At 38.4% G+C, this 27,118-nt stretch overlaps 2 protein-coding genes across 20 annotated transcripts in view; one reads left to right on the top strand and one right to left on the bottom strand.

The window, feature by feature from the left end:
• The first annotated feature begins 4,272 nt into the window (after window positions 1–4,272).
• NSUN7 (NOP2/Sun RNA methyltransferase family member 7) lies at window positions 4,273–24,489 on the top strand. Of its 2 annotated transcripts, XM_065633124.1 has the most exons (13): window positions 4,273–4,292; window positions 4,487–4,846; window positions 5,234–5,292; window positions 7,936–8,066; window positions 9,271–9,423; window positions 10,704–10,887; window positions 12,488–12,698; window positions 13,359–13,502; window positions 14,239–14,340; window positions 14,881–15,001; window positions 18,345–18,462; window positions 20,158–20,723; window positions 22,002–24,489. In XM_065633124.1, exons 2-13 carry the CDS (start codon window positions 4,534–4,536, stop codon window positions 22,066–22,068), a joined length of 2,169 nt encoding a protein of 722 aa, XP_065489196.1. In that variant the 5' UTR covers window positions 4,273–4,292; window positions 4,487–4,533; the 3' UTR covers window positions 22,069–24,489. The 2 variants fall into 2 exon arrangements, with proteins under 2 accessions (XP_065489196.1, XP_065489197.1); XM_065633125.1 differs by lacking the exon at window positions 22,002–24,489 and having other exon boundaries at window positions 20,447–20,619.
• Window positions 23,048–27,118, bottom strand: part of APBB2 (amyloid beta precursor protein binding family B member 2) — a 179,568-nt gene continuing 175,497 nt past the window's right edge. For 17 of the 18 annotated variants that reach the window (XM_065633108.1, XM_065633110.1, XM_065633123.1 and 14 more), the window contains one exon: window positions 23,048–27,112. In XM_065633108.1, the coding sequence (XP_065489180.1) occupies window positions 26,945–27,112 (168 nt within the window). In that variant the 3' untranslated portion in view covers window positions 23,048–26,944. The remainder of the gene's footprint in view (window positions 27,113–27,118) is intronic. The other variant, XR_010606085.1, reaches the window with a different exon arrangement.

The following is a 27,118-nucleotide window of genomic DNA, read 5'->3' as shown; positions in this document are numbered from 1 at the left end:
AAATTTGTACTGAGCTTCACTAAATGCACAGTCGACTTAGACCAAACCCTGGTTCTGTTTTTGTGCAGGCCTACCGCAGAAGTGGATCGGAACTGCTGCCTTCCCCACGTAAGAGCATTCGTACCTGTGGCAGGTGTTTGTGCGAGGGGCCGGGCAGGATCGTACCGGAGAAACGTCACACTGAAAGTCATCACAGATTTTAACTGAATCGTGGGGGATTTTACCATTTTTCCCTATTAAGGAGAAATTAAAGATTTCCCGTAACAACACTGATGTAACATGAACAAAGTTTATGGGGAAAAAGTAGATTTCTGGCAAGGTTATGGCTGATTTATTGTTTGATTATTGGAGTAATTTCAAGAAATAAATAAAAAGCCTGGAAACAACTAGAAAGCCAGATCAAATTACGTGTTTTGAGACTGAATAAAAGGTGAGGTTGAAACAGCTAAAACATTATGAGGGCACAGTGTACGGTAAATACCCCAAGAATTTCAACTGCAGATGAAAACCCAGCACCTTATGCAGGACTATTCCTGTGATTTTCAGGGTTCCCAATCCTGTACCTGATGGTGTTTTGATGCAGTTAGAAATGTAAGCGTAGGTAAGATTTATTTTTCGAAGTGTTCACAAGAATTAATGCTGTTTAAACAAGTTTTTTTTTAAAAAACCAAAGCGAAGCAGCTGTCTCTCCGGAAGCAGGGATTTTGGCGAAGGTCGGGAGATGGCAGCCCTTGGGAAACACGTCTCATACACACGCGTGCCGTTGCCAGGGCGGATCTGGGCATTTTGTTGTGGCTTCTTAATGACTTATGCAACTCTCGGAGGATCTCTAGAGGGTAGGGCTCGGCCTGGCCACCCCAGACGCTGGGCGGGACTGAGCGGAGTCTCCTCACAGCGGAGTCTCCTCACGAGTCTCCTCACAGCGCCGCCACGGCGCGAACCAATGCCCCCGGCCCGGGGGGGGGCTGCTGGCGGGAGAGGCGGGCAGGCGGGGCAGCTGTGCAGGCGGACCCCCCCGTCAGAGAACAGAGGGTGCGGCGTTCCTTGCCGAGCCCAACCGTCTGCAGCCCCGGCGCGGCGCGGCAGGTGGGTGTGTGGGCGGGGCCGGTGGGAAAGGGTTGGCGGGGCCGTGCGGTCCGCCGGCGGGGCGACTCCAGGCCTGGCGCTGGACTTCAGTGCCGGGGCTGGCCCGACGCGGCCCGCGGGAGCCCCTCAGGCCCGGCGGCAGCGTGGGGCGGTTCGCTGTCGGGGCCGCCTCTCCCGCAGCGGCCGCCGGAGACTCTGTGAGGAAAAAAAGGACCCTTGGGTTACTGCTGAGGGACAAGGGGTTAGCAGCTGCTCTGTCCACACCTGTATGGTTTTGGAGGCGTTGTTTTTTTAAGGCCTTGCGGCCCAGTGTTTCAAGAAATGCTTTGCGTATTTGCACAAATAAGTTTTTGTTTTCTGTATGGCTACTGTGGGTTGACATTATATGAGTTGACTCATTATTTATGAGTTTCTCATCAATAAATTATTTATGAGTTTCTCATAAATAAAGCCGAGTGGGGGAATGGTTTTGTGGCTGCCTTTTCCTGACTTTCGCTGAGCTTCCCTTCCCTCCAGCTTGGTTAACCGAAGCTGGGGACAGCAGCAACTTCGCGATCCGTTGGAGCTCTGCTCAGTCTCAGCTGATGCTAGAAAGCCGATGTGGTCATGTATACCTATAAGATTAGTAAGAAAAAACCCAACAGTATGTGGCTGTCAAGCATTTACTGTTGGTGTGTGAGGAACCACATCCCTGCTCAGAGAGCTGCTTTTCATCAGTTCCAGTTAATGTGATTAGTACTAAGTGGCCGGGCTGTGTGCTGTGCCTGATACAACACAGATGCTGTGGGGTTGTTTATTGTTTACATCTTTTCCTGAATTGTATAATGGTAGAGGCTACTGAAAAAGGTGATAACCGAAGAAACTGGAAAAACACATGTATTGGTATATAAACAGAGGAATTAGTGACTTTGATAGGGGTGATAGTGACTTTTAGTTTGGTGTTTGTAGACTCAGAAATTTTTTTTTTTTTTTTTTTTATCCTCACATTCTTTCTTCGCCTCTCTTCATGACCATCTAACAAAACAACTTAATGGTTTGTTTGAAGATTTTCTTAACTAAACAGTGGAAAAAAAAATTTCTGAACTTTGAAGGCCATTCTCTCTTTCAGAATGATGATCTCCTTGGGACCTTGAGGGTTTTTTCCCCTTGACTTAGTAATCTGAGATTCAGCTCACTTCTTCCATAGGCAGAGTCTTTTCTCTAGTTCTTCTCAGCCGAGCTTTGTATTAATCAAGCTTGGTGTTCTCTACTTGGCACAGAGTTTAGTAATCCAAGCCATGATTTACAGTGTCGCAGCCATACAGTCTGCACACGGCAGAGCACTGTCATCTTATCTTTATTAAGATGACATTTGTCTTTTGGGAAAGTGTGTTCATCAAATCATCTTAATAGAGTGTGTCTTGCAGGTCAGCAGGTCGGCAAAAATGGCTTTGGCAAAGAAGTCACAAGCAGTAGTTGGGAACCCTTCGAGTCTTAAGTCCTGACACCACAAACATTAATTCCCTTCATACATATTCTAAAAAGGAGTATTTTGTGTTCAGCTGGTGAAGGGATTTGAGCTCCTGGTCCCTGTTAGGTGCTGTTCTCATTTCTATGAAGTCATACTGGTCTTTAGGTCAGATTAGTGTAAAACATCCTGAAAGGATTTATGATTTTTTTTTCCTTTCTAAGCACAAGAGTTTCAGTTTGGTTTAGTTAATCTGGTACTTTATTCTAGTGAAGAATATTGCTTTATTTTGATAGCGCTTCTTGTTCTGTTTCTATATGGCTTCATAAAATAAATTTACGTTTGCTCCATGGATCCATTGGTGCTGGATCTAACACTAAGGTTGTTGGTGCTTCACTCCCACCAGAAGAAGCTGTTTGTCTGAGGCCCAGGACCTCTGTAAAGAGACAGAAAAAGTTGCTGCTACAGAGGTAGCAGCTTTTAGTTTTCGGGAACAAATCCTGGGAAAGGAGATTGGGGAAAGAGAGTTTGAATGGGGGAATGCTGGCTCAGCATGGGGCATTTCATGGCTGCTGGCTGGGCATAACAGCAGGTGTTCCTCCTTTCCCCGCCAACCCTGCATGCTGCCATCCTCCTCTCCACTGTTCTGTGTGATGGGGGCAGGAAAAGGGAGAGGAAAAAGGATACTGAGCATGGATGTCTGACCTGCAGAGAAGAGGTGTGTAGTTTATCCTGAGGAATGTGGGGAGCACAGGGAAAAAGCTTGAGAATTGTTATATGGAACTAAATTATGTAGCAAAAGAGAAGATTCTGTTTGGTCAGAGTATCACCTTCTTTTTGGATTTTTTAGACTGGCAAAAAGAACAAATTCTGCTATTCTCTGCTATTAATCCTAAAATATCCAGAACTATTTGTCAGCACCAGATCTACGCCTAGCTGTCTGTGCTAAAGCTGCTGAATTCCATACAGTTTTCTTGTATTATTCTTCCCCAGACAGGAAGACTAAGGTTTGTTGGGTTTTTTTTTAATCTTTCCCCTTGTTTCAGCTTAGCCCTCTTCTGAACATTTAACCTGATTTCTAAGCCTCCAAGCATTGTCATAAATGCATGTTTTAGTAACCAGAGCAAGTAAGGTAAATCCAAGCAGTGTGATGGATATATTTTAAGTAAAGTAGGTTTTATGGGGAAATTAAGCATATGTTTGGATACAACTGACACCAGTGCTTTTTGGTTTGTGTTGGGGTTTTTTTTGTTTTTTTTTAATAGCCCTATTCCACCTCTGGGGAAGGTAATTTTGATTTTATTGATTATATAAGATGTGCAGAAAATTTAAGAAATGCACATGGGCTTATGGAGAGTTGGATAATATATTCAGAGATTGTCAGAATGGATTTCCTGCATTTAAAATTCTGCTGTTTAGGTAATGCATTAAATACATTAACACTTATGTGATCTTTATTATCCATTTTTAGGAACAGATAATGCAGTTGAGTGCACAAACGTGGAATTCGCTGCAACTCTCTTCAAGATAGTTCTTCTTTGGAAGAGATGATGGCTGCTTTGAAATTTCTGTACTGTCTTTTTATTAAAGGACAATTCCTAGTAAGAGATCCTATTCTGTCTGCAACAATAATGCTACTTATTAGACACAGAGAATCAAATCTCTGCATATAGTCTGTTTAGGATCATCTGTTACAAAGCAGTGGTCTCTTTGAAACAAGTAACTAGTCTTTGTATCTACGTGAGTGAAAATAAATAAGGTAAGAAAAGTACTGTAAATACTTTCCTATATGTAAGATGATATAAGTATAGAAGTATAGATGATATAAGTATATACATATTTGAAGGACTGGATCCTAAAAAAAGAATTCTATTGAAAACCTGAAAACGAAGGGGAAAGTGTATTCTAGTGAAATAAAATATCATTATTCAATACAAACTTTGTTTTTTGCAGAGGCTGTAGGATTGTGACTTGCGTTTACACGATCAGCAACTGGAAAAATGCCAGGTTCTAAAAGTAACTTGGTATCTTTACGTGAGGATGTTATAAATGATACTTCAGACTTAAATGAAATGAAAATTTCAGATGAAAAAGGATCTGTTGAAAAAAGAACAATGACTCTGATTGAGAAGAATGGCTATCATGACTCTGTATACATGAATGCAGCTAAGATTTTTCAAGGCATTCACACTGAAAAGAGTAAAGATAAAATATTGGTGCGGTATGGTGATGGCTCAGTAACTCCCATGCTCACTTTTAAAGATGAGTATTCCCAGCGTGTTTCTTATGGACTGGCTTTCAGTGCTTTAAAGTGTAAGTACAAAACTTTTCCAAGAATTGCCAATAGAAGTGATGTAGCAGAGAAAATGTGTAAAAACGAAGTGTTTAGTTTCTGTCTGACAGCAGAGATCTGGGGAATTTTTTGTTAAACGACAGGTTACTACTAGAATACTCGTACCCCTCAAATATTTCAATATATCTAAGTGGTGTTAGCATTTTGTGAAATCAAACATTTAAACTCTACACTTTTTCCTGTAAAGGAATTATATAGAGTTGTAACTGTTTCTGATTGAATTTGCCCTTAATTTTCATGATGTTTAAACTTTCAGCTTTTTCTTTAGTGATTTATAAGTTTTTCTTTTTCCTCCATAAAATCTTGTGGATTTCAGTGTAACTCGTCAGTATTTTCTTTTTCTGCAGACCAAGATCTTCTTGAAGAAATGTTGTTAGATAGTTGTGTTTACCCATGCCACTCAATAGTAAGTGAACATTTTAATGAGAAAATAAATTGTGTATTTTCTGAGTGGATGTAATTAGAATATTTTCTGAGCATTCTGCAACATTATTCAAAACAGCATTTGTTGTTTTGAACAATACAGTAGCCGGAGACTGAAATATTGCTGTCCTTTTTAGTTAGTTGTCTAAAGCATCAATCTCCAATGTACTAGATATGTTTTTTGTGAGGCTGTTGTTGCACCTTGCTGCTGGGAATCAAAACCTTCAAAGAAGGAAGGTAGGAGAGTGAACCATAATGCTTACTGCAGTGTAATACTTTGCACAGTGATGTTGTCCTTGAGCCAGTCCATGTGTTTTCCTTCCCAGCTGTGTCCCTCTGTGAGTGGGGAAAAAATTCCTGCTCCTTTCCAGTCCCTAGGAGTTGGAAAGCACGGAGTGGACCCCATCAGAGAAGAGAATGCATTGAACCCATGTTTCATTTCCTGGGCAAACAGTTGTATACAAATATTGTACTTGTACTGGCAAAAATTGGTCCAGTTTACTCTCTCAATATGCTTTCCTGCTTTGATGTGAGAAAAAAATCTAGGTCAGGCAGAGTAATAAACTGGCTCCCAGTTTGTCTTTGATGCCTTTGAAAATTACAAGATTAATTGAACCAGCGTTATTTGTGGAGATTGTTGTGAGAAGGCAAATAATAGATCTTTGGCTTGTTTTCGTAAGGAAATAAGACTTACATGGTAACATTCTGTGTTTGGTGTACATCCCTAATAATTTGAGTTTTCTAGCTAATTTTGATCGTATTAGGTTGGTGCAAAAGGAATTGCAGTTTTTCGCATTGTTGAAATTTGCCATTTGATATTGGATACATTCTTAAATGTGGTTATGTTATACATCCTTTTAATGCACTTTTCTGGCTTATTTTTTGCTTATTACTTGCTGTAATATAACTTATTACTTGCTGTTTATATTTATTTTAGACTATGGAAATGTTGTTAGACAAAACCAAAAAATTCGAGTGATTTCCTTATTCGAGTTCAAAATGGGTCGTAAAGCAGCAGAGGCAACTCCCAACATCAACAACGCATTTGGCCCAGGAACTGCTAATGAACGTACAGTAAGTGGTGGTTCAAGAAGTTTCATAAAGGAGACCAGAGCCTTGAAGACGAGGACTGTAGTGGCGGCCAGCAGAAGTTGACAATGACCAGCTGAGAGCAACCATCCTACCTGAGCCTCTGACGACTACACAAGATGTTGCCGAAGAACTCTAATTCAGCCATTCTATGCTTGAAGCAAACCGGAAAGGTGAAAAAGCTCCATCAGTGGGTGCCTCAGGAGCTGACTGAAAATAAAAAAAATTGTCGTTTTGAAGTTTCATCTTCTCTTATTCTACATAACAGCGATGAACTGTTTCTTGATTGGATTGTGATGTGCAATGAAAAGTGGACTTTATACGATAGCTGGTGATGACCAGCTCGGTGGTTGGACTAAGAAGAACCTTCAAAGCACTTTCCAAAGCCAAACTTGCACCAAAAAAAGGACACGGTCACTGTTCGGTGGTCTGCTGCTGGTCTAATCCACTACAGCTTTCGGAATCCCAGCGAAACCGTGACACCTGAGGAATGTGCTCAGCAAATTGATGAGATGCACCAAAAACTGCAACACCTGCAGCTGGCATTGGTCAATAGAAAGGGCCCAATTCTTCTCCACGACAATGCCTGACCACATGTTGCACAACCAATGCTTCAAAAGTTGAATGAATCGGGATACGAAGTTTTGCCTCATCTGCCATATTCACTTGGCCTCTTGCCAACCACCTAGCTCTTCTTCAAGCATCTCAAAAACTTTTTACAGGGAAAACGCTTCCACAACCAGCAGGATGCATAATATGCTTTCTAAGAGTTTGTCAAATCCCGAAGCATGTATTTTTACGCTACAGGGATAAACAATCTTATTTCTTGTTGGCAAAAATGTGTTGATTGTACTGGTTCCTATTTTGATTGATAAAGATGTGTTTGAGCCTAGTTATAATGATTTAAAATTCACCGTCTGAAACTGCAATTACTTTTGAACCAACCTAATATTTGTCAGAAGAATTTTTGAAGGCGTAAGAATTGGAGTAATTTCATGAAAAGAGGTAGACAAGAGTAACTGAAGTGCTGTTAATTACTGTCCCTAAGAAAGAGATGCTCCCTGTTTTAAACATTTAGACATGGGTAGGAGGTTTTACGTATGTCCCAATTGCAGAATAGTTATATACTGAGCTTATCAGTTTTTGTATACTGGAGAATCCCACAAGAGACAAATTGATAGAAAAGAAGTTTTCGTTAGCTTAGCTGTTCAAGGAAATACTTCATGAGGAGAAAATAATTTCAAAGTTTAAATTCTGATAACATTAAAAGTTAAGATATAGTATATTATCTGTGTATAGAGAATGTTTTAAATTTTGATAAGCTAGATAACTTCAGTTGTGTATTTGAGTTTTTAGAAACTCTTCAGTGTTTTACTAACTCTCCACGAGGAATTACTTTCATATTCTTACAAATAAATGTTTCATTGGAATTTTTAATGCCTCTTAATGTGGGAGACTCATGTTTGATATGGATCTTTTTGCAGAAGAAAGGCATGCCTTGTGTCACTTTCTCTATCGAGTTCCTTTTCTGTTGCAGCCGGAAGAATTAACCAGTTTGCTTGTTGTGATGCTTTATGACCTACAAGACCGAAAGTTTCGAGCACGAGAGATTTTTGATGAAGAGGAACCTGTACCAGAAGTTCGGAAAATAGAGTGTTATTTATACAGGTGTATATGCTAAGAACTTTTTTTGTTGATATGTGTTGGCAGAAATACAGATTTGTATAACCAGTGCTTTTTTTTTAATAATTGTCAATATTGCAGTTGTCTTTCAGCTTCAGATTTTGTGGGCTTTTTTTATTTTTAATGAGAACCCGGTCTGAAGGGAAACTTTCATATTCCTATAGTGAAGTAAAATATGACTAACAAACCATCTTTATATTGTGGAATATTTTGCTAGAAAAAAAGGCATTTTATTTTGGAGTTGTTGAAACTATTTTCTTACAATTTTACAAAAGAAATTAAATTCTCAGTAAACATTCATAAATATGAGTGTAAGAGAGTCAAGAGGCCATGGAATGGAATAATATCCATTTATTTAGCAATACTGCTATTTTGGAACTTTGTTAAATATTTATTATTTTAAGTAATTGGAACAAAAAAAGAATATGTAAATTAAACATTTAAAATAGTGTTCAAGTAGTTATTTTTTCAGTCTTTTGATGAACTCAACAGGCATTTGTTGCTCCTGGATTTAGAATAACCTCCAAAAGTTCGAGAATATTGTAAGTGCAAGGTGTTCATGGAGGGCAGCAAGTAACACATGTAGACATCTGAAGTACCTCAGCAGCAATTTTTATTTGCTTTGAATTATCACCTATCAAGATTATGCATAAAGCTTGTGGGAAGAAGAGATGGAATATTTCCTCTGAGATTTTTACATAATAATAATCAAACTTACTCCTGGTTGCCATCATACTTACATTGTTTCTGTACACATTTAGAAGTCAGCTTTCGTCAGATGCTCATTCCGCACAGTATTTATATCTTCAAACATACAAAAAAATGGGATTATTGTTCCAATGGGAACATTATTCCACAGATTTCAGTTCCAGCATTATTCCACGGATTTCAGTTCCAAAACATATTTGGTTTGTTTAGCTGAGAAAATTGATGTATTTCAGAGTAATGTCGTAATTCCAGTCTTTTGTGCATTTAAGTAAAACAGTATTAACTATGTACCTTGCATCTACCATTGTTTGGGGTAGAAAATGTCCTATGAGTGTGTATTTTCTGTAGCAGCTTGGAAAAATGAGGCCTCGCATTCTGTTTTGGTTCCTAAGCAAGATTGTATTGTAGTAGAAGCCTTGCATGTTAACAGCTGCTGGAAGCATTTACAATACTTAGTAAACTTGTGATTTTGTTTTTGTAGATTTAAGACCAAGTTGGCAGCTGCGCTAGCGAGATGTCGCATCAAATATGATGCTCTCTCAATTGAATACCTTCTGCCAGAAGCCATACGGGAGCAGCAACAAAGGACTTCTGCTTTACCTTTATATGTTTGGATAAACACATTTAAAATCAGGTAAGGTCTTTAAAGTATCATCTAATATTGATGTCTTTACAGATAAGTGATACAGTTTGCTACATGCTTGTTTTAGAATTTCCAGGTTACATTATTGCCAGTAATTTAAGTTTCTTATAGTAAATCCTGCTTAGTCCAGCAACATTGCCTTATGTTTGTTTTTAGTTTTTATGTATTGCAGTAGTGGTATTAATAAACTGTAACAAAGTTCTGAAACAGTGTTTCTTACTATTCTGTTGCTTGTGTGGGTCTTTCACCAAATAAATGAGGAAATAAAGTTAGGAAAAACTATATGGGTGAGTATATGGTGACGAAAAACAGGGAAAGAGAAAAACTTCTTTAAAAGTGGGTGTGTAACTGTAAGGCATAATGTTGGTGAAGGGTGTCAAGACAGATACAGTACTTAATACTGGTGTTTATTCTGTAAGGATAGTGTAAACTTGAAATAAAAATACACTTTTAAAAATCCTTATGGTTGATTGGCTGGTGTTCCCAGTTCTGTGCTAACTGGTAACATGGATCATACCAGGTTCTCTTGTTAGGCAGGTAATCCATTTTATCATGTTCTCAATAATTTTGTTTTCATAGTCTTGCCTTGGACCAGTGTTCTGTGCTGAGGTTATAGACTCTTGAAGATAGAGACGGTGTCTTACTCTGGTTGTGATTTTGCAATGCTTAACTAAGACTGAGCTGAAAGCTGCTGCGTTGACCCTATGTTTAATGTACCAGATAAGTTTATGGCACTGTCTGAAGCTGCATTTCAACAAACAAGTCTTAGTGTGTATACCTTTAAATCTTTATGATGTTTGAATTGCAAACCTCAGCATTTCTGCCTTTATTACATCTACACAGGGATTATTTGAGGTATCGGCCATTAAATTCATTAGCGAGCTGAGCTAAATTGAAAGCAATTGAAAGAACGAAACTATTCTAGCAGTAAATGTGTCCCCTGAGCACATGGACATTTAGGTTTTGATGCTTTGAATCATCCTCTGAAGACACATACCTCTTTCTTAATTTATTTTATCAGACTTATTAACTTAATTGTTTCAAACCAGAACTTATGCCTAAAATAGTTTGAATTCCCCTCCTGCATCAGAGAATATTGCTTATTTTTAAAAATATATATCTCTACATATCTGTATCTATCTCTATATATCTACACACAGAGACATAGACACACACTTAAAAAATAAAAGGCAAAATTACATATAATCACTGTGAACTGTATTACTTAAGTAACTGTTGTATATTTAATGGCCAGAGTTGTATGTTAACAGCCTTGAAGATGTTTTTGGGGATTTGAAGAACAAGGGATTCACAAGAGTTCAATCAGTGTCAGACTTTGACTGTTACACGTACTGTCTGGACCAACATTGCCCTGATGTATTGGTTTTTCCTTCCTCTCTTAAAGAAGAACTGCTTAATTTAGATCTTTTTGCAGATTCCAAACTCTTACTGCAGGTGAGTTGATGTCACCCTTGAATAATATGATCTGCAAACCAGAATAATGCTTTGCATTAGAATGAGGTCGTGTATTGTGTGACTGTCCTGTTCAATCAGTCAGGAAGCAACAGACTCTCATAAGGTTTTAGAAATGTTTAATAATTAGAAGGTTAGAAACTGTTTCATTCACTAAATTTAGCATGCAAATGTTAATGCTTATAATTGATAGCAACAATTAAGTTAGTAGAATGTTTTAAATTTGATATTTAAACTGTTGAAATAAACATGAAAAGTGGTGAAAGTGGCTGTCTCATATCTGAAAATGTGAGGAAAGTTTCTGTGTAACTCTACATGCATTACCCCCAGTTAGTAGATAATGGTATCCTAATATTTGGATTATAATATTTCTCCCTCTTCAACTGCATATTTGTGATGGAATGATGACAGTTCTTTGTATTTTGTGCAATGTGGTTCCTAAGTCTCCATAAGCCTCACTGGTCTTTTTTCCTGACTTGCCATCATTAGCCTCTCCAGGCAAGACTGGCCAGAGGTTCCTGTTGTAGAGCGGTGGTTTGGAGTAACTGTGCAACAACACACAAGCACAAATTATCTGAAGTGTCTGATGATTTTTGAGTGCCCAGCAGAAACATCTCAAAGGGCCTTTTCACTTGATGCTTAGCATTTTCTGGAAATTTTAGCTGCAAAATCTGTTACCCAAGTTACAAAATAATTTAGTATTCAATTTCAGTATGTGTATTTTGAATAGAAAACTTATAGAAAAGAACTGTCCATGAGAGCTCCATAGGTCATGGGAGCAAATTCTGAGTATTACTACTTAAGAATATTCAAAGTGAGGAAATGGAACCCTCAAAAACTCTGTCTTTGGGGTAGGGTTGTACTTGAGTGCTGTAAGGCGATACATAGACATTGATGTGAACTTAAAGGTTTAATGCTTTTTTTTCCCGCCTCCCCTTTATCATTAGTGTTGGCAGTTTTGCTGCAAAACACGGTAGCTGTGGTCCATATCTTCACTCTTTGCCTCTTAAAGTAATTTGATAATGTTCTCTTTTTCTTCTCTTCTCTTCATCACCTGTAGTATGAGATCAGGTATTCTTGTGGAGAGGTCCCTGTGCTTTCTGCATTCACATCTGTCTCTCTTCAAATTTCAGCAAAATCTTGGTCTTTGATCTGTAAGGGCTCAATTTCTCCTATAATTATAAAGAGCTATGTGAATAGCTTTGTATTTCTCTGTTAAGCTGCCTCCGAGGATGAATTCTGCATATTGTGGCCTTTGTCTTTTCTGGAACTAGCTGTTGCTAAGAATTCCTCCTTAAGAGGATGATATGCACTTACATTCTTTTCACCTATAGATATTAGGCTTTCTTATGCATTAGTTAGAATTAAATTATTTAAATTTAGTGAGTGACTTAATAAGACATTTGGTTTTGTACTTTATTGAATTCTGTATTAGCAGCTATCCCTGATGAGTTTTTCTCCTTCCTTCTTTCCTATTTGTCATGAAAACAATGAAATACTTTCCTAATTTGGAAAAGTAGGTTGGTATTCATAGAAACCAAATTAGTTGGTCATACTTAATTTTTGTGTTGTTATTTTCTAGGATAAGTCTCGCAGCCTTGCCGTGCACTCTGCACAGGCGCTGTTGAATACAGGCGATGACATTATAGTGGCTCACGTAGGTTCCCCTCTGACCATTGCCCACATGTCAGCGCTGACAATTCGCAACACGTCCAACATTTTTGTTTGTGGTGTGAAATCTTCAGCAAAAGCAGATGAACTGGGGAACTTGTTCAGTCACATGGAATCTAAAAGTAGGTGTTAAGACAGTTAGCATGCTTGAAGTATTGTAATGTAGATGTTTGTGATATCTATATATAGGGCATAATTCTATCAGAATTCAGAGATGCCTTGTTTGAGGACTTGGGGAGGGCAGTAACAACTTATTTTTTGTCACAAGGTGAACTGACAGCTCTTCAGCTACAGTCAAGTTAATCAAAGATTTCACATTAACCATGTAATAGGTGCAGGCTCCCGAAATGTCAGGGTGAATTTTTCCATATAAATAGTTACTGTATAGCAGTTGGTGTATCTGGGTACTTTTGGGTTTATTTATTTGATGTTTTGTTTATTGCTTTCAGTCTGATTTTTCAGCTGTTTCTGAGCATGTTAATCCAACTGCCATGCACTTGTGCAGTTTACCTGGAGGACATGATCAAAACAGAATGCGACAAGACTCTGGAACCCCATTAGCAGTCTTTTCAGTGGGAGCTGCCAAGGTCTAGCTAGTCCTTTGGTCTCTTCGAAATTAGTGGGACTTGCTTTGGAGGATCTGGGTCTGGCAGGCTCTAACCCTATGAAAGTCTGTGTAACACCACTGTCTCTTTACCTTTATCACATTAACATTAATCAGGCTTGCCTGTGTGTTAGAAGTATTGAGGTTTTTCCTTTTTTTTTTTTTTTTTTTTTCCCAGATATTCGGTTATTACATGAAGACTTTACTGAGATAGGATCAACAGACCCGAGACTTGAAAATGTAAAAGTTATTTTGCTGTTACCACAGTGCTCTGGACTGGGTGTTGGCAATCCGATAGACTTCATTGTCAATGAACATGGAGGTAACTTCTGATACAATAGCTAACTTGTGCTTTCTGGTAGATAGTATTCAAGTATTGTGGTCTGGACATCATAGCTGTTTGAGTAAATTGTATCATTTTATTAAGAAAACACTTCCCTTTTTTATTTTAAATACTAGAAAAATGTATATCTTGAATAACTTGCATAATTCTGTATGTGTGATGTGCATGCAGGCTGCTATGGAAATGCAAAAGAGAATAAATCAATTACACAGATGATTTTTCCACACAAAGTGAGCAAGAACGTATTTGGCCTAGCTTAGGATTCTCAATAAGAAAGCAAAATCTTTCTAGGTGGTACTGAAGGATTGAAAGCATTTTGTAGAGGCAGTTTCAAGTCGATAATATGAAGTTTGAGGGTTATTCTGGAGAGCAGTGTATATAGCCTTTTTTGAAAAATAAAAATACTATAATCAGAAAATTAATTTCAAGATACCAGCATGTATATAATTTTCCATTGATTACGTTCCTTTGTTGACTGTATAAGTCTATTCACTGTACAGTTCTCAAACAGAAGCAGGTAAGAGGCAGTAGTAATTACAGGTAAAGAGGGAAAGAAGAATTGTTTAGGCACTCCTTGGTATTGTACTTTGTAAAACCTGCCTTCCTACTGCACTAGTAATAACCAGGTCTGTTACTGAAGCGTTTTCTATAAACAACTGAATTTTAAGACGCTAATACAAATTACAATAACAAATTTACAACTCTTTGCATTTAGATGCAGGATTCCTAAGAGACTTTTTCCGGGGATCTGTATCTGAGGATAAACTCAATGTTCTTGCTGAGAGGCAGCTTAATGAGTTGACGCATGCGATGAAATGTAAGTGTGCTGGCTCTCCAGTTCCTGGGAAGACCTTGTATTATACTATCAATTCCATTGTACTGTCACCAGTTTTTATATAGTTAGAAATACACTGATTACTCTATTAACAGTAAGTGTGTTACCACAACCCCTAAATAATGGTCTCCTTAAGTTTGAATGTGTTTCTGTGTCCTGTTGGTCACCAGCCATTAATACAATAATCTCCAGTGTTGCGTAGAGAACTGGCTTGTGGGCTTAGTCATACTCTGCTTTGGGAAAGCTGTAAATGTAGTCTGACTCTGTCTTCATGCTGCTACTTTCTTCCCTGGTAAAGACTGAATGCAGCTCTGAATTTGTGCTGAAACCTGCAAGTATTTGAAAAGATTTTAATTATTAAAAAACACTAGAGATTGAATACTAATACTAATGTGTGTAGGAGGATATATTTTATTGGTAAAAGTGGCATCCAAGCATAACTTTCATGATGCTTTCAGTCCTTACTAAACTACTGTGTGTATGAAAAATTTGAACAGTGGAAATTTTTTGTTTGTTTTGTAGTTAACAAAGTACAAGCTATTGTTTACTGCACTTGTTCAATTTACCCAGAAGAAAATGAACTAGTAGTGAAAAAAGCACTGGAATCTGAAGTTTTGGAAGAAGAGAAAGTACAACCGTATAGGTATGGAATGAGTGGCTTTATCTATGGAAAAATGAAAGTATAACTTTAAATCGTGGCATAATTCTTATCTTAGACTGATTTGTGTCCTGCATTAGGTTAACAGTTAAAATATTTTTTGCTGCCTCTCATTCTATTCCTTTTGATGTTAGGAGAGTACTAAGTAGCATCCTCTTGACCTTTTAATCTAGTATTTTTGTTCCCATCTGAAATCGTGTTGGGAGGGAAACATCACTGAACTTCTGATAGAGCTATTGCTTTCATCCTATCAGTAGTTGGAGAATGAAGGTAGTTTAAGATAAAATGGAGCCCAGACATCAGGGCACTTGCTAGCCTGCCCCATGCTTCAGACCTAAACCCATCAGTTCCAATGGGAAACCAAGTCTTAAAATGTGAGAATAATACAGAAGAATAACAACCTGTTGCAGGATTGCTTGTCCCTGTATTCAGATGAATGACTTGGGGCACAGGTTACAGTAAGAGAACATCCTGTGCAATTGTAACAAATACAAATATATATGAACAAAGTATGTGCTTGTGTGTACTTTATACTGCATACAACCTGTCAGCAGGAGCAGTTGTTAAAAGACTGATGGGTACGTTCTGTGTTTTCCTTTCAGTTACAGCAGATAAATGCAAACAATTGGCACTTGCTTGATCATAGATGTAATAGTTGATTACAGGATGCAGGTTAAGAGTTTATGTTGTCAAAAGCACAGAAGAGTAATATTTAATTTTAGATTTTATATTATTTTAGATGATGTTAATGATTTGGGCATGTGGAGAGAGGTACTGTGGTTCAAGGTACCATTCAGTATATTTAAATTTTGCATGATCAAAATGGTAAATGTTAACTGTGGCCAGTCCAAAGAATTTTTAAAAGAGATATGTTATGCACGATGTTAAGAAATAGTACAACAAAATGCATCTTTCTTGCAAATAACCAATAGAAAAGAGCAGCCTGCTTGAAATTTTACACTAAATGGGATGAAATCAGAGTATGGCTTGCCTATGATGCTATGCTAGTTCGAAAGCATTTATGGACTCTTGCTGTAAATTCTGTTTTCCTTTGGGATTTGAAATTTTGTGAAGTGTGTCATGTCTTGCCCTCCATGCAGCTATTAATCTGTGGGGATAACTAGGGGGACCATGGAAAGTGTTGGTCTCTGAATTATTTTAATGCAAGTAATACATAAATTAATTTTTATATATATATATATATATATATATATATATATATATATATGAAAATTTATATTACCAAAAATTGATTTTTTTTTTTCCTGGAGCTTTGATTTTTGAGATAAAAATTCCCTCTTGTCTAAAACACCCCCCCAAACCAAACCCTATTCAGCGTTTTGCAGAAACATCAGGAAACTTGTCATGCCACCAAATTATACTTTAAAATACAAGGCAATCTCAGATGGTAAGAAAAGGGGAATAAAATTACATTACATTAAGATTTTTGCAGACCTGAGCTAATTTGTTACTGAAGGCTGACTGAACATCATAAATGATGATTCCAGCATCAGTTCCTCCTTTGCTGTCATGCTCATTTCTTGGATGTTTTCCTCAATAGTTCTTGCTACAATGAAGCTGCTGGTACCAGCAGAAACAGCAATAATAGAACACCATAAATAAAATATATGGTGTGATTATGGCTTGTCTTTAGATGAAAGCTCAAGCCATTTAAGGTGTGTGTACTACTTACAACAGTTCCTTGTACACTTTCCTTAGAATTAATTAGGTAACTTATCTGACTAGCAGAGTGCAGGATAGAATGAAAAACTCTTGTGGAATTACTCGCCCCTGTGCTCACAGTAGTGGCTTTGAGAGGCGAGTTATCCTAATAAAATATCCTGTGTGAGCATCACAGGTCTGCTTAATATTCATTTCCTTTTCCAAGAAAACTGAGGGCTTTCAAGAAACTCTTACAGAAGTTGTGCTTTTGTGTATTCTCTTTTGGAATTACTCTGCAATGCTGGAGTGGTGCTGAACCAGTTAATGCTGTGCTGGGGTTTGGGGTCATACAGCTGGGCTGAGGGCTATGGCATCGTAAAGATGGGTTCAAGCTTGTAGCCACTGTCTAAGCTGAGCTTACCTTAAAGATATGACAAACAAGTTATAGCAAAGGCTTTACATTACATAAGGGTACACATGGCAAACAGGTGTGTCCAGAGGAGATGCTAAACCTTTCATGCAGTCCCATTTGGCCTATCAAATTGGAGTTATTTTCTGCATCAATTTTCAGGGCCAGACCCTCCGTTAAAGGGATTTCTGGTAACAGTAATCTGTACACAGCAATCAAAGTAAAGATTACCACTTCTTTTGCACTGGATGACCAGATCTAAAAGCAAAAATCTCCCATGTGGCATAGAGTTTTATTTAGTGATGCAAGGAGTGAGCCTTTTATTCCATTTTGCCAAGTTCTGAGTGACATTAAAAAAAAAAAAAATTCAGATTATAGAGAAAACTTGGGAACAAACAGTTTTGCAGACTTCCCATTGGAAATGGCCCAGACAGCCAAATTAGGACATTGCTTACAAATACTGAATGCATTTCTCAGTAACATCGCTGAACAAAGCTCTGTCTCAAGAGGATCAGGGCAGCTTTGAGGGTGGGAGCTGTATCTTCCAGTCCTCAGCAGTGCAAAGTGGAGGCGGTAAGGATTGCACAAGGACATTTCGGTAGCATTTTTTCTGTGCTGAAACAGCTTAGTACTCGTTTAGCAGCGTTATAAGCCAAGTCCTGGAGGTCTGTTTGTGACAGGCAGGGATTACTGGAATACCGGGAGAACATGAGAAAAGGTTAGTTCTCTGTCCTCATTGATGCACTACAAAACTGTAAATTTGAACAAACAGCACTCAATTATTAGCAATAAGCAATTTTTTCTAACCTAAGATTTTTAGCTGAGATATATATAATGTATTATATTATGTATTATTTACTTTAATAACTCAAAGTCAACACCTTTACAAGTTCTGCGTACTCCTCAATGTTTTTGGAGCATCTCTCAACTTCATGGACAACTTGATAATCCAGTACTTGCAGACCTGAGAAAGAACACAGTTGCTAATTATGTTCAAACACATTTATTATCTGGTACTTAATATACTTAATTATTGGGAAAATATTAAATGGGAATTATTGGAAAAAACAGAATGAATTCTAAAAAGATGAATTCTCATGTCTGTCTTGAATTGTGTTGTGTGTTTTTTTTAATGAAGATAAGACTCTGTAAGACTCACTGAAAGTAATAATTTGGAAATTATTTGTAATATATCTTTGTTTATTTCTTTTTATATCCTTAAATATTATTTTCTGGTAATTTGTTTATTTTTTACAGGCTTATTCCTCCTGTTTTTTCTACTTGCTCCAATTCAGTGGCTTCCACTGAAATATTTTTCAAAATGGAGCCATCAGAAATTTCCAGTGGCTGTTTTCTGGCTGTTCTAGAGAGAGAGGTAAGCTAAGAAAATTACCATTTAAAAACAGTTCACAGAAAAAGAATATTGCAGCCTTCCACAAAAGACTATATGAAATGGAACATGTTCGATGATCTTGAGGGTCTCTTCCAACCAAATGATTCTATGTAAAAAAAATTCCTGGCTGTTATTCAGTTGTCTTAAGAACAAATAATAGGTGAGCAGTTGAAATGTGCCACTTCTAAGGGTTTACGCTGAGCACAACTTTTGAGATGTGCGTTTTCTTTTGGAGCCGTTTGCGATCAGAGCAGTTCGTTGATCTAAGCCAGTGCAAGGAACATCTAGAGGAAATACAGTGTTACTGTCACACCTTGGAATGAAATACACAGCTTGAGTAGACTTATGACAAATGGTGTCTAGTAAACTTATTTGTTATGTCTGTTATGTGTCCCCAGGATTTCCCGGTATCCAAGCAGACAGTGTTACCTGTAGGGATTAAGACTTCATTATAATTTGAATAGGTATGAATATGTTTCCTTCCAAAACTAAGGCATATGCAAATCTGACTTGAAAGGCAGGGGGCTTTTGTAACTGGAACAGTCTTGGCCTGATGCATGAGAAAAGGCCTTCAAGGGCTCGTGTGCTTCCCTCAGCATCAACGTTTTCCTCTTGTGTCTGAGAAAAGTAGGACTTTTTCACCAACAGTGGAAGGGGGGGGCACTAATTAGAATGTCACTGAAAATTAAAGATATGAGATCTTATTTGGTTATTTGTGCTGCTTTCTGTCATACTGCAATTACAGTGCTTGAAAGAAACTTGTGTCTTCGGGCATTTTAGAAGATTTTATTAAGAGTGAGAGAATCACACATGAAAAGCCTTTCAAGTTATATATTATTGACCTCTTTTCAATGTAGAATGTTTTTTAACCTGGCTCCCTAAGCTAATAACTTTTAGTTAATCATGCTGTGAACATCTGTCTACCATGTTCTCACCCTCCAAAGAAACATTTTTGTTTCGGTTAGTTGATTTGAATAATTTTTTAGTCAAATTCTAATGCACAGAACCAATTGCTCCTAATTGCATCAATGGCCAGTTTTTAGGTGACTCTGGAAATAAGCATTTTCTGTGAGGCATAAAATGTGTACTAAGCAGCATAATTTCAACTGAAATTTCTGATTTTCAGGTACTGACCCCTCTTCTTGGCTACTTGTAAATCGTTTCTTCTCATTCCTTCTCTTTACAGACATTGACCTGGTTCCTAGTTAATCTAGTTTGAGAGTTCCTTGCTTATGTATCATGAGCAAGGATTTTCATTATAATGAAAATTATGAATGTTTAATGTTATTGATAATATTTCTGTATTTTAGCAATTATTCCTGATATACACACACATACATATGCATATATATGCTATAATATTACAGATACGTTAGAGAGCAGGCCAATGTGGGGCCTGTGTGGTACCAAGTCCAGAATTCGGTTTACCCTCTTCTGGTCTGTCGAGGGCAAAGTCTCTGAAGAGCAAATGCTCAGATGCCATTTGTCACAGCATTCATGTTCTTTAGTTTCTTGAATCGTTCGGTTAGCATTTATCATCTATGACTTAAGTCTTTTTGCTAGATTCCGCCACAGTTTTCTCATAGAGTAAATTCTCAGGAATCCAGGATTAAAGTATTGAGCTTGCAGCTCTGTGTTGTGAGTTAGATTTACTGTTGTTTCCATCAAAATTTTCAGAAAGAGTCTCCTGAAAATATGTCTGATGAAGACATTTTGGCTCGTGCTGCAGCAAAAGGACTACTAGATGGCACGCTTGCAGAAAAATCAAAGAAAAAGAAGAAAAAGCGACCAAAAGTAACACAATGTAGAAGGAATATTGCTGGTGCGGAGTTCCTTTACCATCAAACTGTATCTAATATTAAGGCTGAATTATCTGTGTCTAAAGCAGTCAGTAACATACAGCTAAAGAGCGTGAACGGAACAAACCGCCGTGTTGAGCTGAAGAAATCTCTCCACCCCCTTTCAGACGCAGCTCTGCCTGGAGTGCCGAAGTACACAGCCCAGGACAGACAGATGCTTGCAAGGAAGGCACGCACAGAACGTAAGAGGATGGAAATGAAGACGGTGGACATTGTTTTCCCTTCAGCAGTAGCACCACAAGCACCACATGGAAAGCTGCAAGGAAACAGCCCCAGGACATCAAGTCAGCACTGCTGTCACACAGCAAAGGCTGCGGGGGGCAGGATGTTCCCTCCGCCTAAGGTGGTGAAGCCAGCAGTGCCGAGCCATCCTCACCCATGGCTGTAAGAGTCTTCAAACTTTGTTCCTACCTTTATAGAGGGGGTTAAAGATTCCTGTATGCATTCATCAATACACTTAGATTACAGTATATCTTTATGCAGGATAATCTTGCTGTGGGAAACAGATATATTATGGGATATTTGCACGGAAATATCTATGTTAGGTAGAAATTTTAAACTGGTAATTGTACCTTAAAGTGAATGCAGCTCAGCTGCATAAGGCTGATAGATCATTGGGGGAACAAGATCAAAAAGCTATAGCTTCTTGCTATATGCTTCAAAGTGACAAGTTAAAGCATACAGGTTTTTTTTTCCCCCCCATGACCTGCATAGATTTGTAGGAATACTCAAATTTCAGCTTTTTTTTAAAGTGAGACTGTATTTTTTTTAAGAGGCTATTTCTCTTCACAAGATACCATGTTTGTACGTTACTTTTTAGACTGTGACACGTGGACAGTCAGCCCTGCACAGCAGCCACTCACTTCACCTTTATTTCTAAAATTAGATGTGAACTTTCCTACAGCTAACTGGCCCAGTACACTAAAGCCCATGCACAGGCTTTCTGGTTCTCACTCCCTTGGTTTCTACTCAGGTGTGCTTCAAAGTATTAACAATGACAACTGCATAAATATTCTCATGCTAAAAATACTGAATTGTCATCATAATGTCATATCAGGCTGTGTCATGGGGCATGGCTGCTTTTCACCAACTTTCTTAAGCAGCCTTAGTTGAAAAGAGCTGCAACTGGTCAAAATAAGTTATTCTTGTAAATGCTACTGCTAGTCAGCTGAATAATGACTGAACACAGTAGTGTGTCTCTCTTTGGAAATAGCTGCAGGCTTCTAGCCTGCTCCCTGATGCTAGCAAATGTAAAATAAAATAACTGTTAAATACCTACAATTGTCGTATAATCTGAGCAGAGGATAAAAGGAACACATGGAGATACTTTTAACAATAATCTGATTTAGTATTGAATATGGACAGTATAAAGAAGGAAAATGGCAAACAATGATGGAATGACTGCAAGAGGCACCTCGGGAATTGTATTTATTTAGGTTATACTGCTGGAGAAGTGAAACAAAGACAGCACAGCGATGTAGAAGGGCAAAGGTAGTCATGGCCCAGGAGGGAAGTTTTCCTCTAAGCAATCAGTTCAGACATTTGGCAGAAATGTTGCCAGTAGTGTTGACAATATGGTATGGAATCTTACCCTATTTGGGGAGTGGATTTAGACCCAGGGAAAATGTTTTAACATCTCTATTTTTTCCTCACCCATACCAGCCCATGCAGCTGGAACTGCACCACCTTCAGAAAAAAGGATGTGAATGGTGCCCCACCAGCAGTGTAAGAGACCTGGGTCTTGTTCATCAGACAAATATTGCTGCTTCATGGAATCACTGAAAACTTCATTTCGCATTTTAATCTGAGCCAACTGTCCTCTTCAAAGGCATCGCTCACCTCCTGTAAACCCTGTGAGTAACCCAGGCTCCTTACCTGTTCCAATAAAAGGATGAACTCCATCCGCTCTTATTCCTAAACAAACTTGTACAGATAGATCTAGACCTGTGTGCACGCAATGTATGGAACTGGAAAAAAAAAAATCCCTATTTTATTTCAAAACCGTCTTGGAGGAGGAGAGATTCTACATGTTAGATAACAGGAATGGACAGTAAGGAGATTTGTATTTTTTTCAATATGCTTGTTAAATGCTTAAAATAAATTTAGACATTCTGCAGTTAGAAAATGAAACTATAGTTTTAAATCAAAATGTGTATCGTTAATTAAATGTAATTAAAATTACTTCTAAATGAACATACCTGTGTCTGATGACAGGAGCTCTGGGCTACTTACATAATACGCATCACGATGTCCCACAATTGGCCTCATCTCGCTTTCAGGACTTTGAGTCTTTGAAGTGTTACGGAGGCCAAAGCAGTTAGAACCTTGATGTCTTACCAAGAATCTCAAAGAGCTGGTAGTGAAGAATTTGATCTGCAGGTCAGCAGCTTACTTTGTAAGCACTGAATGTGATGTGGTGGCAAAATCTGCACCTGACTCCAGATGTAGGTAGAAGCCTGTATGCTCAGAGAACACTCGATGACTTTTTACAGTAAAACTGTATCTTATGTAACTCATTTTCTGTAATCCAGTTATGTATTTGTAATTTCCAACTAGAAACTGTTGATTCAGCTCTCCAGATACAAAATTGTCCATTGTACTGCTATTGTCTCTAAACCACTGGTATGTGTTTCGCTCCCCTCAACCACAATTTGGAGCAAAAGAAATAATTTCCCAGTTTCATGGACCAGTAAGAGTTGAGACAATCATTTTATGCAGCTAAATTTATTCTCAGAACAGATTACATTTAAATGTGGAGAAGTGGTCAACAGAGAGGAATATTGTCCTTGTTGGTGTCAATCAGGTGCTTCACCCAAGCCCGAGCTCTGCTGATAAACAGTGGGTGTGTTTCCTTCCTTCTTACTGCTGTTAAAACCTGCTTTTGCTGACTGTACAGCGCAAGTTGTAGTAATGTATTAATTAACCTGCCCGAGAAAGGAGTAATGGGGTTAATGATGATGCTATAACAGCTGAGCACATATTACCTGTTGAAATAAAGTTCTTTTCCATGGGTGATTTACTATCAATTCTAGATCCCTAGTTAAATGATCTATGAAACATTTGATAAAATTAAAAGAAAAGGGATATAGAACTCTTAGTGACACAGAACTGGCGTAAGCTATGGAGACAGTCCACAGCTTTTCTTCCTCTGTCATGAAAGGGCCTGTTATTTCTATAGGTACAGGTGACTCTGCATATGAAGTATATGGCTAAGAGTGCATTTTACTGTGAATGGATTTTGTGCCCTTCCACGCAGTTTTTGTTATTCATGTTTAACCACCCTGTAGGTGGCCTCTGTAGCTTTATATCTCCCCCCCGCCCCTGCTCCCCGTCCAATGAAATGGTAAGTGGCTTAAATAAAACCTACAGCCAGCACTGCAGATTTCAAAAGAAAGGTATTCATCTCTTAGTTGTTGACTGTGAATATAAATCTCCTTGCTTCCGCAAGGGAGCATAATAATGACATGACTGACATGTGGTACTTGCCTCTAAATTGCTACTTGCCTTGAAAAAAATTAAGAAATTAGCTCTGCTTTACATGATTTTTCTACAGACTTCAGTAAAAATGTGACTACAAATAATTACAAAGCCTGCCTTTTTTTTTAGGCAACCTATAGTGTACAGAGTGGAGAATGTTACAAGAGCACGTCTAGTAAAGACAGTACATCAACATAATAATGCAGGATATTTCAGTAAAAATAGAATAAATAAAATAAAAATATTTCAAGCTGTATTTAACAGGTTAATTTAAAATATGGTATCAGACATACAAGGCATAGTGAACATGGCTGCCTGCCTACAGAATCACTAGTTATTATAAAAAAATGCATAGATAACTGAAGAGTCGCTATAACATCAACTAAAACAGTGGCAGTTGCTCAAACACACATACCCCATACATACTTTTTTGGCCATGGTAAAAAGAGTGCCTTAATATATTGTTATAAAAAAAAGATTTTGCAACATTAGGCTCTGATTCTGCAAACACCTGGGTGTATATTTAATCTTTTGGAGAAGAAGGAGCTCTACTGAAGCAAAAAGGCCACATATAGTCAGACCATTAAGCACACTACTTAAATATTTGCAAAAGCAACAACGTTTTGTTAACAGACACAATCTTAAAACATATTGGCAAGTGACCTACAGCTTTTCAAATACCCTTCTGTCTTCTCAGCCCCTCCTGCAACTGCACACTTTGCCAGGCAAAGCTCACCAGATGTCCATGGCCGTGACAACACCTACGTAGGGGAACCTTTACGTTGCTCTTTGCCAAGTGTTGGTTTAATTTAAAGAGAGTTCAGACCTCTCTTGGGAGAATCAGCACCGTGCAAAAACAACTACAAAATTTAATTACTCTGTTAAAACGAACAGTTGCAAAACCCAAATCCTGTGTTTCCAGCTGGAACCTTAAAAAGATGCTGTCAAAGTACTTTCTGTAATTTAAAATAAAGCCAAAGCTTGGATCACTAACATGATGAGGAATAAGGAAGCTTTTATCCCTCAACTTCACGATCCTACCTAAAGGTACATTGTTGGCCACCACATTTTGGCAGCAGTCATGACAGGGAGTGAGTTTTCACGCTGCTCCTAGCAGATGTCATGGGGATCGATGCTAAAAACTAAAGCCTGTGTGCAACCTGCCGCCTCCAGCTCTGGCTTCGTGGCCAGTTCACACCCTCAGTTCTGCTAAAGGGGGGGCTGGTTTGTGTCCCCCCGCCCCAGGCTCTCCCCTGCCTGCTCGGCATCAGGAACTTCGCCACTGCACAAGCCACGGAGCTGGTGCACAGGATGCAGCGGGAACCTCAGCCCTGGCAGGGGAAACAACTGGGGTGCAGAATCACGGTCATACAGAGACCTGAGGTGGGTGGAGGATCAGCTCTTCAGCAGGCATTCCGGAGAGCTGGATGTAATTACAATAGTTGCATAGCTGGCCTTCACCTGGCACTCACTCACACATCATGCTGACTTTAGTTGAATGATTTTTCTGCATTTTTCGATGCAGAAATTGAATCATCATTCTTTTCCCCTTGTGTTGCTCAGCTGCTTTGCCCAGGTGTTGCCGTTAATTTCTTTAAATAAGGAAATAAAAAGAAAACTGTTAATAACAGTCTCTTGCATAGTAAAATAAAAAAAGAGTTCTTGAAATAACAACCTTGCCAAAGTTCTTTTAAAATTACAGTATGACCAGTTTTGCAGACTTGGGAGTTACAGTTTGGAATATTCCTATAAATGGAGGCAAAACACTTTTAACACTAATTACAAATATCTTTAATGTGCCATTTCCAAAATTTGGGCCAATCTGCAGGTCTAGACAGAAGATGGCAAAGGAAGAGACTCCAGATGCCCAACTGCATTGGAAAATTAGCCAGAGGCACAATTTTAAGGGGCAATACTGGGCTGACTTTGTCAGGGCCTGCAGTGGTGTGTAAATCAAAGCAACTGGATGAAGTCTTTGGAGCAAAAGCATTGAAATCAAGTTGTACCACCTGAAGCACTACCATGTCAGGAAACAACTCTCTGCTTATTTTGTCGCAAGAGCATTAAAAGTAAAAAAAATAAAATTAATGGAATTTTGTAAATGACAAGAAACATGATTGTTCTTTTTGTGGCATGTTAAGCATTCAGCAACAAACTCTGAGGAGAAAGGGAGAATTGTGCAACCAGACGCTGAATTGAACATTTCAACAAACACTTGTATGGAAAAGGTATGGAATATTTTAGTCTCTGTAAGAGTTGTAAGACAATAAAATTACTGATCAGTTCTTTCTTACTCCTGATTGGTTTGAGCCCTGTGTGAAATAAGTGGTATTTTTGATAAATTAATATCAGGTTTAGAAGAATAAATTTAACAGCCAACAGTTGCATTTGTATGTTTAAAGCTGAAAAGCTTCAGTGGATCACCCTGCAACTCAATTACTGAAAACACTTCTGCATTTTTCAGCATTGGTTTGGTATTAAAACACAATTCTTCTCTAAGACCATAATACATAACCAGGAGATAAAATAATGACACCATGATTCAAAAGCATGTCAGGGAGATGTTAAAGTGGTTGCTAGGCCAATGCTGACAAACAATTTAAAACCAACAGGTATAGTTCTGTAAAAAATAAAACTTGGTATTTAATCTACAGCAATTCAAGGGTAGCTACTACTTGGTACCTACTCCAGTGTTGAAAACAGAGCAAGTGCTGTAGGATTTAAGATTGGTTTGTGACAAATCCAGCTCAAGACGGTGAAACTATCAACTCAGGCATCACTCACTCCAAGGACTTCAGCATGAGTTCACTGGGAGGGACGTGGCCGTATTTTTTTGTGTGTGTGTGAGTTTAGGTAATGTTCACGTATTTACAATCAAACAGACCTTCCGTTGCTCATGATGTAGCTCACTGACGGCAAAAAAATTATTCATGCTTCTTTTCATATCACACGATGGTGGCAAGAACAAGAGAACATGCTTGTCTAACATTGTTTTGATAGGGGTAAATTCTCTGAAGACAAAGCATCAGCGATTTGAAATGGAAGGCCAGACATCGTCAGTTCATTTTCCTTAGCGTAGCTACTGCTATCTTCAGTTAAATGGCAGGAGATTCTTCTCTCCAATGCCGCTACGGCATCTCGGTGACCGGGCGTTTCTGTTTCAAAGTGTCAATGAGGGACAAGACTCCTCTTTTCACGTTCGTTGTAACTCTTCGAGTCACCGAGTCTGCAGGAGGCGGGGGCGGTCGAACTTTCTGTGAAGGAGGTCTGGCTACTAAGCACTTCTGGTACCGCAACTGCAA

Source organism: Caloenas nicobarica, chromosome 4 (genome assembly GCF_036013445.1).
Source record: "Caloenas nicobarica isolate bCalNic1 chromosome 4, bCalNic1.hap1, whole genome shotgun sequence".
Classification (NCBI taxonomy): Eukaryota; Metazoa; Chordata; class Aves; order Columbiformes; family Columbidae; genus Caloenas; species Caloenas nicobarica.
Note: the sequence above shows the minus strand (reverse complement) of the source record. Positions and strands in the feature narration are given on the sequence as shown.

What these genes read in the sequence shown, in the direction of transcription:
- NSUN7 (XM_065633124.1), top strand. Translation starts at nt 4,534, where the DNA reads ATGCCAGGTTCTAAAAGTAACTTGGTATCTTTACGTGAGGATGTTATA. An exon ending in GTTGACGCATGCGATGAAAT is followed by an intron (nt 14,341 to 14,880) that starts GTAAGTGTGCTG and finishes TTTGTTTTGTAG; the next exon opens with TTAACAAAGTACAAGCTATT. An exon ending in TGGCTGTTCTAGAGAGAGAG is followed by an intron (nt 18,463 to 20,157) that starts GTAAGCTAAGAA and finishes CAAAATTTTCAG; the next exon opens with AAAGAGTCTCCTGAAAATAT.